The 15,206-nt window shown below is 39.1% G+C and overlaps 1 protein-coding gene across 3 annotated transcripts in view; it reads left to right on the top strand.

Annotated features, from left to right (window-relative positions):
- LOC150077425 (uncharacterized) overlaps positions 1-822 on the top strand; it is a 41,451-nt gene extending 40,629 nt beyond the window's left edge. For all 3 annotated transcript variants that reach the window (XM_090386976.1, XM_090386974.1, XM_090386975.1), the window contains exon 8: positions 574-822. In XM_090386976.1, the coding sequence (XP_090243102.1) occupies positions 574-796 (223 nt within the window). In that variant the 3' untranslated portion in view covers positions 797-822. The remainder of the gene's footprint in view (positions 1-573) is intronic.
- The last annotated feature ends 14,384 nt before the right edge of the window (positions 823-15,206 follow it).

The following is a 15,206-nucleotide window of genomic DNA, read 5'->3' as shown; positions in this document are numbered from 1 at the left end:
TCCTGCAACTGTGGTCGAGGTTGATAGTTTGATAAAGTTGAAAGCGGAATTGCACAGACACCTTTTGGCAACGAGAAAGGTATGAATGATGGATCTTTTTTTTTTTTTTTTTTTGGTAGATGCAGAGAAATCTCGCTTCCTTGCATCATTTAACCATTATAATTGTTATTATAATAGATAAATGATAAAGTTGAAATAGCCATTATAATAGTTATTATAAGAGTTATTATAATGGCTAAATGATATCCTGACGTCACATGTCTTAATTACTTTCTTGGCACAACTAGAGGAAGAATGGGTAAAAGGATCCTATTTAGATTAAAATTAATTTTAAATTTAACCATTATTTGACTTTGGGACCATGATAGCATTTTGGACAAAGCAAAATGTGAAGTTGCCAGATAGCGTACTTTTACTTCATTTTCTTTCCTTTACGAGTTCAATTTGAATTGTAAATTTGCAATCCGAAAGTGCTAATTTTTAAAACTTCATTTAAAATATTTAATTTTTAAAATTTTTTTAAATTTTAAATTAATGAAATTTCATTATCATTTTTGACTTTTTTTGATACAGGACTTTTCTAGGAAGTTCCTGGTGCCGTATGGAGTTAGAAACAGCCTATGTGCACCACATGAAAACGCACTATTCATATTTAGTTGTAGTGAGATATGGGGATATAAATATGGATGACCTCGATCCGGAAATAAAATCATACTTGGAAACAACTACTTATCTGTCCTGGGGAGAAAAGTATTTTTGGGAGAAACTCGTGTATGCTTTGCCTAAAAAAAGATGAAAACAGGAAGAAGACTGACAGCTGTTTCAAAATGGAAGAAAAACACATTTTATTTGTTATGATGATAGAATGATGCATTATTTGCTTACTCAATGTTTTCATGACCTACTGTTAATGCATTGTATAAACAGTTTTTAACTTCCTCATAAGTTAGCAATAATTATCGTGTACTTTATTTGAAACAAAGCACTTTTTTCTTATTAAATTCACATTGTTTTCATTGTAAAACGTACATGCAAAGTTTTCCATATGACGTCTAATCGCTTTGATATATTTAATGTGTCGCACTCCCTCTGTCGGCCAATCATCAAGGTGTCTTCATTAAAAAAAGCACGTGTAAGTTGTGAATTTAGAAACGTTGTACAGTTGAAATATCGCGGTTTTCGCAATACTGGTATAGCGAAGCAGTGATGTATTCGTTCTCCCCCATTTGAAAGATAGGAAGCCTGTCTCTTCATGAGGGCTTAAAGGAAGTAAGTGAAAGTTATAAGCATGAATAATCATCTATGCGTTCAAAGGACAAACAACTTTTAAAAATGCTATATACAATAAAGAGAATGTGTTCGATGAAGGAAGAATTTTAACCGGTATTTATCAACAACAATTCGATCAAAAAGGACACTTCTATGAAAATCGGCTGAAAAAGACAACTGAATCCGTCGCAAAACAGAATTGTCACAGCTGAAGAAGATGGAGGTAGACCACACACACATGTAAGTGAGAAGTACTTTACGCTTATAATCATTATGCAAATGATTAGCATAACTTTTGAGTAGATGATAAGAAGGAATAAATATAGATAAAATTTCTGTTCTATGTCAATTGGGGTCGAGGGGTTAAGTTTTCTGTGTTATATTTGGTGAACCAGATCGAAATTAATAAGCAAAACTGTTCATTTCATATATGGGAGGTAAGGTAGAACTTCGCGTTCAAGCGTGAGAACTGATAGAATGAAAGTGGTATTGTAGTTATCTGTATTTTATTTGGTGGATAAGATTAAAAATAGAAACTGTATTCATTGTAGATGAATGAGTAATAACATTAGACATGACTTATTCTGTCCTCTCATCATAATAATGTGTACCCTATATTGCCAAAATTTTATTACTGCGACTCGAAACGTGGACTCCTTTCAGCATCTGATTGTGACTGCTAATATTAAGAGAATACGACAATCCAAATTTCTAACAGCTCTCCCACCTTCTTGGATGAAATTGTGCTATGGTATTACAGCATATGTTTAGTTAAAAAAAATACTGGATATTTACATACACTACATTTCCAGAAGTATATTTTATCTCTATTCCGTGTCCGGAATAGGTATAAAAGCAATTACATTTTCGGAGAGAAGCAAGCAGATCAACGAAACAGCAGAATGGGAACGGACGTTGACCTTAGCGACTTCCAGCGGAAAGTCATCACAGTATGCTGCATTAACGGGTAACGTGTTCTTGTCATTGCAACAAACCTGCAACATCCTAGTTCTATTGTGGTTAATTTAATCACAAAACAGAAACGACGTGGCTGCTTCTACATCCGAGAAACGTTCGGATACCGTATAAATTTGACAAAAAGAAGCCATACAGCGCTCACCTCATGTTTTCATCGAATACTGACAACCTGGAATTCAGGGAGGTTTCAAAAATTGATATTAGTTGAACGACAGAGGAATAAATATGGATTTTACAAAGAGCTCACCGCAGGGCGTTGCGTTGTCTGGTACACCCCCCTTCCCTTGTAATTGGTCCCCGGACCATTGGAAAGATGGGCTGTGAAATTAAGAATCACCGTACACGTGTTTAACCTCTTATAGCCGCGATTGGATCATTCGGCTGCTAGGAGATTTTTAGTCATCAGAGATTCTTTCACCGTCTGGAATTGTTTCTTGTAGTTTTAACTTTAACCGTTAGTAGTGGTTCTGCCATGTGGTACTTTGATATATTATACTGTGGCAGTAGTATGGGAACACGTTTTTCGGTTTTACCATGACTAAAACCGAAATCATGCTGTAATAAAGCTTTATCTGGTCTGCTCAGATCTTAACCCCATCAAAAACACCTTTGGGGTGAACCGGAACGTAGGCTTGGGGCCAGGCCACCATGTTCGCAGTGAGCAGTTGAGTTTACTGCTATGTTGGAAAAGACATTGACAGGCGCCTCCGTAGCCAGGTGGGAAGGAGCAGCAGTGCGTAGCATACGCTTCTTGATTAGACCGGGGTTCGAGCCCGTCACCACCAAATACGGAAGATGTGGAAAGGTCAGGGAAATGACCACCGCATATCCCGGAGCAATATGGCCTTAGTTGCTAATCCAAAAAAGACATTGACCAAAATATCAAAGACCAAAATTGATAAGGATGAGAAGGATTTAGTGAGTAATAGGGGCCAAAGGTGGGCAGACCTGTTTTAAATATTATATTAAAAAAATAGTTTTTTTTTTTTTTAAACATTCTTTCCGTGTAGTTTCTGCTTCTACTAGTTGAAGTTAATGGACACTGCGGAACTAGGATTTACGGACGTCTATGCTAAGCGATAATTTTGTAGTTGCGTATTAAAATTATTTCGTAAATATACCGTATAGTCTTCTGTTTAGCAGCATCAGTGTTTCTTTGTGTAATCCCGAATGTTGGGAGGGTGGCTTACAATGCAAGTCTGGCTCAGCAAATATACATGTACTTGCATCGTATATTTGGACAAGCTTTTTGGGTGCTGAGAGAAATGACAGTCACGTTTGACTTTTGCTGAATTCAAGGGTCAACATTAACGAAATAACAATCCGAGAATAATTTATATATACGAATGGGGAAGTGAGTCTAGCGTTTAAAGAAATAGACAATATTTATCTTAAAGGTTAATATGCACTGGAATTGTCGATCAGGAAGCAGCACCGTGTTATCTGTGATTTACGGTAACTTTGTATCTAGAAAGGAGGATAATATTGTTTTGTTGTAAAGTTCAATGGCCAGAACACATTTCCTTAATGATTAATATCGAGATGAGTATCTTTCATTAATCCTCCCTACACAAATATGGCGAGTTTCCAACCATATCATGCGAGGGGTCCAAAATCTTAATATTGGCGCTGAGTTTGAAATTTACGCGCTGTTCATAGCAGTAACGTTCTGATACAGAAGAATGCGAAAAATTGTTTTCAACGATTCTAATTAAAATAGAAAAATGGTTAAAAACAGGAAAAACAACTGTATTAAAGGCTCTAAAATATGTTTAACGAACAGGATGTTCTTTCTTAGCTAGAAGGAATGACTATTGCTGAAGCCAAGTTTCCGCGTTGCCACACCTAAGTTCGATTAATTCAACCACCGAATGAAAAAAAAAAAAGTCCATAACAGAATGCAGTTCGATTAATTCAACCACCGAATGAAAAAAAAAAATTCCATAACAGAATGCAATGTTTCCATTTCCCCACTTCTCTGTGTTAAGGCACAACCCATTGGTTGTGCCCCAGTGATAAGGGAATGCTGACGCCAATAGGACTTGCACTTCTGCCTATAGATGAGTGATTTAGTCCAATAAGGATCGTACATGTATGACTTGCTAGTACCCGTCCCGTTCTTCCCGTTGTGGGACGGATACTAACAAGCAGCTTCCTGGGTGATCAATACTTTCTAGTAGCAACAACAAAACACGCAATGCGAAAAGATCTAAACTTCCCAAAGGCTTTCTCGTTCATTTCACAAATATACGTGGTCTCAGTTCTAATCTCAACGATATCCATTTCCACTTAGTCTGCCAAATCCCATTTACTTTTTCTGACAGAATCCCAATCATCGGTTTATTCAAACACTAGTCATCTCAGTTGTCCGAATTATTCGATGTATGATTCCTTTCTCTTCAAAGGTAGTACTTGGGCATTTGTCCGCTCTAATATTCTTATTCTCATGAGACATCTTTCACCGGGTTGTAACCATATCTACACCATGGAATGCTACATGCTGTTTGCACGGTGAGCCAAGTTTGAGGATTCTTATTTACTCATAGCGTGAATTATTCACTCAGACTGGATGCGTATGAAAGACCACCGGTAGCCCAGCCGTGCATGATCAAAGTGTAATATGTTTGCCAGGTTTCCTGATTTGTGCAACCAAACAAAGCAAATCTTCATTTAATGTGCCTCGGAAGCCAGTACGGGAAAGTTCTTCGCCCATGAAGAGACAATTTTCAAGTTAGTGTTTAATACCATTAAGATCAGGATCTGGCGTATGATCCTGTTGCCTTTAGATAATTATTTCTTTTACATGTACTACCTTGCGAGACACGGCACTTCCTTGTTAGAGAGAGGGATGAGTGAGATGGTCTGAAGGGTACGTATTTTTATTTCTCAACTCTGTGACAACTGGCTTGTTCCTATTTCACAAGAACAAGCCAATAATTCGTCTTTTTGTAGTCGACTCCTTTCAAGAGTGATTGACAGTGTCAATCTTTGAAGTCGAAAATTTCGCGAACGGGAGAGAGGGCTGAGAGTCATAGGTACCAGTCCCGTTTATGGGGTGTGAGTTAGAATCCTGTTCGAAGGAACTAATGAAATTTTGAGTTGATCAGTCTCAGATAGAGAGAGTTTCCTGAGACTTTTACTGCCTGAAAGAAAAAAACAGCCACTTTCATCACTCGCTATTTATAGATACGATGCATTGCCACATGAGTTACCAGCTCTAACATAAGACAAATAAAACATATGCTTTTTGAAATAAATTGGTGATGCCAATCTAATTATAACATGCAATAATGGATATAACATCGAAGTCACTGATTGGCACATTTTCTTTTAAAAATTTTCATCGTTAGAAAATTTCCAAAATTGGCTTTCCTGTTCATTTTGGATGTTGTTTCTCGGATTCTGTGTCTGTTGGTTGCGATACATGTGAAGATGCAGTAGCGATTTAGTATTTAGATGCATTAGCGATTTTACTGGGTATTTAGTTTATTTTTAATTTTTAAGCTCGTTGGAGATGTTTTTCATTTTTATTCTAATGATTTTCATGCGGATATAACTTAATCGTCATTAAGTGATGAATGAATGAGTTTATTCGTTGTTTCTTAGTAGATATCCAGCCCTGATTCATTTTTAACTTTCAAGATTGTTACAACATTGCACATAGTGATGATGCAACAATCTTGAATCGAGGAGCAGCTTCGCCGCAACTTACGTTGATGCAAAAGGAAATCCCCGAGATTACCGTTTAGCCAGATGACATACGGATACACTTTCGTATGTTAAACACGTCCTCCCTCTCTGGCGTTATGACTTTACTTCATTTTATTACGAATAACCAGACGGAACTTCCTTTACTTTGACAATTCATGCTTCCTTTTTACGCGGATATACCAGTACATCGCAAAAACAACTATTTTTAGATAATGCAAGGAATTATTGAGTACAGAAGTTTTTTTTTTTTTTATAAAGAGCTTACATTTTAGCTATTTAAAAACAAAACTTTATAATGAACGTGACTATTTTTATTAATTTTCATGGTAAAACCAAAAACAAGTTTATTTGAATCTATAATATTCTCGTATCGTGTAGAGCGAGTTTAGTTTATTTATTTAGAATAGAGTCTAGAATGTTCAAACATTAGTTCACCTGTATGCAGAAAAAACAATAAGAATTAATATGTATATACAATAATAAATAATATACAACTTTAAACAACATATGAGTAATGATTGAGTTAGTCTTAATTGAACGTAATAATAGAATTAAAAAAAAAACTACTTTAGCACACTCAGCTTCCTAAATGAATTTTTGGAAATAAAAATGTCAACAGTAGTCAAATGTAGTCAATTTAAAGATGCTAAGTAGTAAATAGTGTTGTAAATAAGACTCTTGTAGGACTTGTGTAAATATTTCTGCAGTGAGGTCCAGATATACCGCAACGTAACCCTACATGTGGTAACTCGCACCTAAGTATGTAGTTATGACCCTCCTAACCTGTGGCTGTCCAGGGGTGAATCCCATAGATTAATAAACTGATAGTAATAATAATGATAATAATAAATGCAAAATAAAATGCGTGTTAAGTTCTCTTCTAAAATTAGCGATAGTCAACGCTGTAGAAAAGTAACGGATATGGCTCCATCTATGAGTCACTACACGGACCACATGGTTTGTGCACGCTTGACAGCTTTGTATACTTCCATAGTGATAAATACTGTTGGATAAATTCTATATATATCATTAAATTTAGTAATAAAAGGCACTTATATAATTTAATGTAAATAATTAAACTGATTCATTTTATTTAATTAATAAAATTAATATAATTTAATGTAAATAATTAAACTGATTAATTTTATTTAATTAATAAAATTAATATAATTTAATGTAAATAATTAAACTGATTAATTTTATTTAAGGTGAATTTAATGGATTTTTTAATGCGTTAGTGGTGGAGAACATCTAACGCCTGTCAGTGGGAGAGGTTTAGGTTTGATTCTCGTCAATGAACAGGGCAAAATCCAAAGTCCTCTTCATTCATGCTGTAGTTAGTAGATCTCAGACGGAGGAATAAGGTTTTTCATCCATATAATATGGAAATCTGCGTATGAGCACTCTGCATACAACCACGCATACGGATATAAGCGATAGGGATGAGTGCCTTTAAAATAGAAAAAGTGACGTTGGTATTACAGAGGAGCCTAACAGAAAAACTACTCGGTTCGAAGTTAATAAAGCCCCCGATATTTATCGAAGAAAGTCATACAGAAGGAAGCTGCAAGGAATGCTGCGTTAAATAAGTAGGATTAATCGCGAGGCCATCTTTGGACTGGAGAATGTCCAACGTCTTGCTAATCTACAGAAGAGGAGCTAAGAATGAGGTGATAATTATAATGTCAGTTTTACCTTACAGTAAAGGAAGGTCATGAAATTTAGAATGATAATGCATTACAGAAACATTGAGAGATATATCTGAAAAAGATCGCAATAAAGGAAAATATCTTGATTGACGAACCTCATAAATTACTATAACGTGTTCACACAGGAGATAAGAAACATTTTGGGCTTACTCGAGCATACATGGACTTTAACGAAGCTTTTGTTGATATGGTCCACATATGGGAAGTCACTGTACATAAAGGAAGCATAAATTAGAGCATACGGGAATTACCAGCAATACCCGAAGGTGGATTTAGGGATGGGCGAAGGCAGAGATTTTTTTTTTTAATGGCCGCCCTTCTGGAAGCACCAGGTTTAAAAGCGAGATTTCTCAAAGTTTTTTACTGGGACGTCGCTAATCCTGTTTTTCTTAAATGATATTATCGAGGAAATAATGAGTAGGCACGTTGAATTTTTCTAATTATATGAAGGTCAGATGGATGGTTAGCAATGAGTATTGACGTTTTAATGTTGGCAAGTCTACATGCATCTAGTAAATAACGATTTGAGAATAACTAGTGAGGGGGGGTTTGAACTGAAGACTAATAGGGATGAGGTCTTTATGATGTAATCATATATGAAAGTTGCCAGAGAATGTAGGCAGATGGACAGCTAGGAGCACGATTTGTTGTACATTTTCACAAGATAAGATCAATTTCCCTGAACACCTTGATAATGCAAAGATTTTTAACTGTTAAGCGCATTGTGTATATAAAAAGACTATATGCAGAGCTCGACATTGTTTTTATCTTCTCGCGTGTAATAAAATTCCTTTTTTTTTTTTTGTTGCATTTTAATTCCATCAAAGAGAAAAATTATGGGCAGCTTGCGGTTCCTCATAGGACTTTTTTTAACTTTGTGAAAGAAAACTCGTATTAGAACCACCCAAGGACTTATTTTATTTTTCCATGTATATTATGACCATAAAATACGAAAAACCCAAGTTTCCGGCCGGCGAAATAAACTTTTCTTGCCACACCTAAGTTCGATTAATTCAACCACCGAATGAAAAAAAAGTCCATAAAAGACCGCCGCGTCATTGACGGGATTCGAAGCTTTTCCACCTGTGTGGAGAGGTTTGTGATTATGAGCAGTGATACACTCTTAGACTTATTTGATGTAAAGAATTCCTCAACTAGATCCTTCTTAAAATGGTTCTCACCAGGACAATATACGTCTTTTCTATTAACGGGACATGGTTCGCAAAAACACTTTGCCAGTTCACACTTTTCAACGAATTCGAAAATTAGAATTGACAGAGCTTTTGCCAATGGAGAATTGATAAAAGAGCGTTGGAGTTTTTGTGCTGAACCACAAAAATATTTATTAGAAACAATTAAATAAAAACAATTTTTTGTGTTAGAAAATACACTCTATGACACTGAAATTGCAGCATCCAGAAGGAATGAGCGGAGGTTCTTACAAATCAGCGGGCGGATGAGTTGCACTGAGATATACAAATGGTTAAAATACGATACCCATCAGGGATGACGCTTCGACTGATATAAAATGAACGCAATGGTCTTGGAGTTCAAAGCAATGCTTGTCCTTAGTGACGCAGTTAACAGGCTTCTCTCTCTCTCGCAGGAACCGACTTCACAGTGCAAGGAAATTGTAGAGAATGCCGATATCAGCAACTTCGACAGAGGAAGGATTATTTGCCTTCTAGTGGCCGGATGGTCGCTTCTGAAATCCATAAGATGGAAGCTTATTTAGAAGACCTTTTATGCCAATCACGATCAAAAGCATTTCAATGTCAAGAGCAACTGCTTTCGTTTCACCAAACTGTTCAAATGAATTTGTTTACAGATGTGTGACATAAGCCAGTATATCATCAGTGAATCAACACTGACGGAATTCATATTGGTGATGCTTGATCAGGTGTAAGTTTTCACGATAGTTTAGGAGTTGGCAGTTAATGGATTTCTGCATTACTTTAGAGCAGTAGAAAGAGCAGTTGGACGATAATTGTTGTGGAACGGATTTGTCACACTTGTTAGGAACTGGGGAAAACGAGAAATTTCCAAGCAGAATATATAAAAAAAAACCTGTAGAATAAGAAAAGGCGACGCAGAACAGGAATAAGTCGAGGAGCACAGATTTTGAGAACAAGTGGAGAAATACTATTAGGACCTGGATCTTTCTTGGCTTCAATATAGGTCACAATCCTTCTGACATCCTTTTGACGGAAGACTGCAGGACGAATGGAATGGAGTACGATGGAAATGTTAGGAGTTGTTTACCAAGATCATCAATACAAGAGTTAGAAGAAAAGTAGGAGGCTAACAAATCGGTTTATATACTGTGCTGCCACTTTAATAGGTACACCCCTGCTGTGTACACAAATGGTTTGTCCTACAATGTTGCAAGTCACATGACCACAGTTGGGGGTATAAATGCAGCAGAACAACCTTTCTGGTATCAGTTAAGCATACAAACCATAGCAAGAATGGTGGAGAAAAGGAGTGATCTAACGGACTTCGAACGTGGCATGATAGTAGGTGCAAGACTTACTGGATAAAGCATCTCTGAAACGGCAGTTCCGAACTTTTCACGCACCACAGTTTCAAGGGTGTATCAAGAATGGTGCAACGAACAGAAAACATCCTCTTAACGGCACTCCTGTGGAAGAAAGTTCCATTAGGGGCCTGGCGGCCCGTATGGTAAGATCGGGTTCTATTAGGGGCCGCCAGGCTCCTAAAGGAACCCGATCTTACCATACTGCCACGGGGAATCCAGCCAGGTGTATCCATTTATTCATTTGTTTCTCTGGCAGATCCTTCCACCAGAGATTTCGGTGGCAAGGACCTAAAAGAAAAAGAAAATTGTATACGGTATATTGCGGTTCAGTTTTGTCTAATTAATTAATCTTAAGAACGTAAGTTGGGTTTTTACGCTGAAAGGATAATATTAGTGTCTGAAAAGTCGGGCTAAATTTTGATGTTTATAAATTTTGACGTGTGGGACTGAAATATAAAAGGGGGAAGGAAGACTGAAGACTAGGGAAAGAAATAGAAATAAGGGGTCAATAGGGAGCATGGCCCTTTGTAATCAGTGGGACATGCCCATGCGTAGCCAGGTGGAAAGGAGCAGCAGCAGTGAGTAACACACGCTTCTTGATTAGACCGGGGTTCGAGCCCGTCACCACCAAATACGGAGGATGCGGAAAGGTCAGGGAATGACCACCGTATATCCCGGAGCAATATGGCCTTAGTTGCTAATGCTTCTAAAAATCAAATAACAAACAAACATGCCCATGCCTCACTAGAAAGAAAAGAGGGGGTGGAGAGGAGGCAGACAAAGCCACCTCACCCCGAGATTTGGATGTAAAGCTCCATGCAAGGGAGCATGGAGAAAGGGGGCCATGTGACTGCCCCATTCATAAATATCTTGATGGTCGCTCCAGATTAAGTCACGTCCAGGAAGAGGGCCTTCAGGAATTCGGAGAGAGTCCAGGCCAGTGTCTTGCAGTTGCGGTAATACCATCCTTGGGACAGATGGAATACAGTGGCTTAGCCTTGGCATTTTAGGTTTTCTTCAGCGGTTCAGGTGTAGATGAGGGTCCAAGGTCTTGGCAGTTCCAGCCCACGTTCCCAGCTGCTTCGTTCAATTGTTGCCTGGTTGGGTTTCACGGTTATCATTGTCGGGTCCATCTTGGACCTGTGCAGGTGCTGGTGGTAGGGTTTTCCTCCTTGTGAACAAATCTTGGGCGAAGCTTGAGAGCAGGATGTAGGTGTCACTATCCTTAAGTAGGTATTGCTCCTGCCTTTGGGGCGAAATACAGCTGAGTTATAAATCTAGATCTTAGATCCTCGTATATCAGGTGGTTCCAGGTCTCCTGGGCACCCCAGGCACATAGTGGGTTGTTGCAGATGCCAAGCATATTCAGCTTGCTGCGGAAAGGGCCATGGCCGTGGAGAGGTAGGTGATTAGAAGCCCTGCGGAGAACTAAGGGGTCGATGTGGGAGTATGTCTTAGCAATGTTTGGGAGAAATTTCCGGGTGATGGCTCCCTTTGTGGATTCAGACCACCTTGTCTGCCATATTTGTTGGAGATAGTTATTGAGCCTGGCTTTTTCCAGGGATCGTGCGTTGGCTGGGTCCGAGATTTCACCTCGGACCCAGCCACAGAAGGTGGTGGAACGTCCTTTTCCAAGCAGATATAGAATTCCAGCTCGAGCGACCTCGAGGTCCAGGGCAGGAAGCCAGTAAATACCTACAGGGCATGGGTACTGGTGGCAGCACGCCCTGGAGACCGTTAGAAGGATCGGCCGCTGAATGATGTTCAGTTTCCTCCTGCCAACCACTATGGCAGCTCTGTGAAACCAGAGACTGGAGCTATACGTGATCGCAGGTACAAACACTGCTTCATAGTAGAAAGCCAGGTACGCTTCTTTAATCCCCACTCTCGACGAGTTACCCTAGCAACCATAGCTGTGTAGTTTTTTTTTCTTTTTCTGGAGATAATTTAGACGTGGGATGAAGGAGAGCTTTGGGTCTATGACAACCCCAAGGAGCTTCAGTTCAGATACCCGTTTGATTGTTGTGCCATTAATTTTGATTTGTGGTGGCCTCCAGGGATCCAGGTGTCCCCTGAGAAGGATGGACTGTTTTTGTGCCTGAGATTTTGAGATGATGTTTCTGTACCCAGCTCTGCAGGGTAGTCAGTGCCCTGTTGCCTAATCGCTCCAGCTCTGCTCGGGAGTCAGCAGCAAAGATAAGGGAAAGGTCATCCGCGTAGGCTAAGGTCTGTATTCTGGCTAGATCTGAGGAATTCATCTAAGACACAATTCCAGAGTATGACGTCATTAGTGACTGGAAAAGCCTCAGCATTTCGAGCAACTGGGAGGGACCGTGTGACTAGAAAACTGAAGTCAGCGCTAGAGTTGTCAACATCAAAACCGCCAAGGAAAATTACTTCATAGTGTAGAAAGTGGGACTGGAGAAAGTTGAGCTTCAAAGAGAAATCAAAGCGTTCCAAGTGATTAGTGGAATTGGTTTATCGATAAAGGCAACAGATGCATCAGACAGAATGGAGTAGAGATTTTAAGCCACAGAAGATCGAAAAGACGAGATGCCAATTTCTTAAGTGTCTGATAGGTATTTTCAGAGCGAATATGTGCACGGGTACCACCTTTGAAGCGAAAGGAATCGTACAACCATGAATTTGGAGAAGAGCAGTGGCTGAATCAACTTATAATTTGAATTCTGTTAGAAAAAAAGTAAGTGGGGCTTGACAGACTCAAAATGGAAATGAACATCATTGAGATTGGAACTGAGACGACGTACATGTGTGAAATGAACGAAGAAATATTTGGGAGGTTCAGATTTTCTCCGTAGAAAATATCATTCAATCAGTTGACTATTCGTGACGTATTCATTAGTAAAAAAATGTGGGACAGACATGTATGAAGTAATGAATTATTTCAACATATCGTACTCACAGTAAGAATATACTCGGTCCCTTGGCATAACGTAGCCTCGGCAATGCTCCCTCCTCATGTACACTACTCGGACTCCTCCAGTCACTTTAATGGCGGAGTAGAGGCAGCGAGATTATACTCTAGCTAATCCGGATTCCTTCTACACTGCTCGAAAAAATAACAGAACAAAATGTTTTTTCAAGAATATTTTTTTGTGAACAATTTTACTGAAAGCGAATATTTGATATAATAGGCATCCTGGCATGCAAATTCCGAGTATCTAATAGAAATCGATCTACTACCTTGCCACACATTATGCAAATTATTCATGCCTTTAAAAACAGGTTGCGACCACATCATTTCATTCCCCCCCCCCCTTTTTTTTTGGTTTGCTCAGTGGGATAGCCACATCTCCAGTACTCACGAGGCAAGTCATCGTTGTTTAGTTGATTCTTTGAGATAGTCGGATATTGGATGGCTTGAAGCAGGGCAGTGGCAGGTGAAGGTGGAAAGTTGGCTTAATGTGTACGTAGTGTCGTCTCGGCACTATGAAAGCAATTTCAAGAGACAGTAACCATCACAAGAAGAGCTGGCCAGAGTCGACCGAGAGCCTTGTCAACCACAACAGGCCGCTTTTTGCCTCTAACAGCAAGACACAAACATAGGATGTCCTGTCATCAACTGTCTCTTGAGATTGCTGCGGCCACAGGCGAAAACATTTCAAGTGGACTGTAAACAAGAAAGCCAGTGGTTTTTATCCCATTAACCCCAATCACAGCAGAGCTCGAAACTGGTGATATGGAGCCATGTCAAATGGGGTACAGTTCCTCTTCATTGATGGGTCCCATTTTAACCTACAAACAGATTCTAGATGTCCTTTCATCTGGAGAAGACGAGGATTGCGGTACGATCTTTCCTACATCAGAGAAAGAGATACTTAGGGTGGAGGTGGTGTTCCTTTATGAGGCGGAATAATGATGAGCAGCTACACCCGTATTTATATTTTTGATAGAGGTAACGAGAATAGATCCTCAAAGCCTATGTGCGACTTTTTAGGAGTACGGTTGGCCCAGATTTTCTTTCCATGCACCACAATACCACTGCACATAGAGCTCCAGTGGTGGCAGAATATCCTGAAACTGAAGATATCGAACGACTACCTTGGCTAGCACGATCACGACTTAAATCCGATCGAATGTGTGGGACGCCCTTGGGCGTCGTATTGCACGCCACAGCCAACTCCTGGTCACTTGGTGAGCAAAGGTCTACGCTGGTGGATGAATGGGAATTGTTGCCACAAAATCTTATACGCACCTATCGAGCATGGTTCACCGCTGTCAGGACTGTTTAGCCGTTGGAGGAGATCATACGCCGACTGATGTCATGTGATCACATTTTCGAGCATCTTGTATCGACTTCTGCAATCCGATTTTTTGGTAATTTTTATACAACCCGTATAAATGCCTCTTATGCCTGCCCGAAGTTTCTCGCTGTCTCCTCATTTCATCGCTGTTCTATGGTACACCACGATATCAAATTTATCTTGCTTTATTGCAAGCTGCACGAATTACACCACGTTTTCTACGTGTTCTTGTTAATTTTTTTGAGTCATCATGATCCGCCATTTTCAATCCACTTCAGGATAAAGACCTCTCCAGCAACTTTACAGTTCCTTCTCTTTTATGCAATGGCCATCCATTTACTACCCACAAACTCATGAATTTCATCTGTCCATCTCCGTTGTTGTCTTCCAGGGTTTCTTCTAGCTCCTCTTGGGTACCATTCTGTTATTTTCTTAGTCCATCTGTCATGTCTTCGAGCTATGTGTCCTGTCCAAGACCATTTTAGTTCTTTAGTTTTGATAACAATGTCCTTTACTTAAGTTTGCTGCCTAATCCACTTGTTTATCTCTAACAGTCTGATTTCCTAATATAATTCGTTCCATTCTTCTCTGTGTAGTTTTCACCTTCTCTTCCATTCTTTTGGTGAGTGCCAACTTTCACTTCCGTAATTCATGGTGGGGAGTATACATTGATTAATTATTTTACGTTTCAGACAAATTGGGATATTGCTCCTTAGTATGTGACTATATTTCCTG

This window comes from Mastigoproctus giganteus, chromosome 12 (genome assembly GCF_048544385.1).
Source record: "Mastigoproctus giganteus isolate SK-2022 chromosome 12, ASM4854438v1, whole genome shotgun sequence".
Taxonomy (NCBI): domain Eukaryota; kingdom Metazoa; phylum Arthropoda; class Arachnida; order Uropygi; family Thelyphonidae; genus Mastigoproctus; species Mastigoproctus giganteus.
The sequence above is the reverse complement of the archived record's forward strand: the minus strand, read 5'-3'. Positions and strand labels throughout refer to the sequence as shown.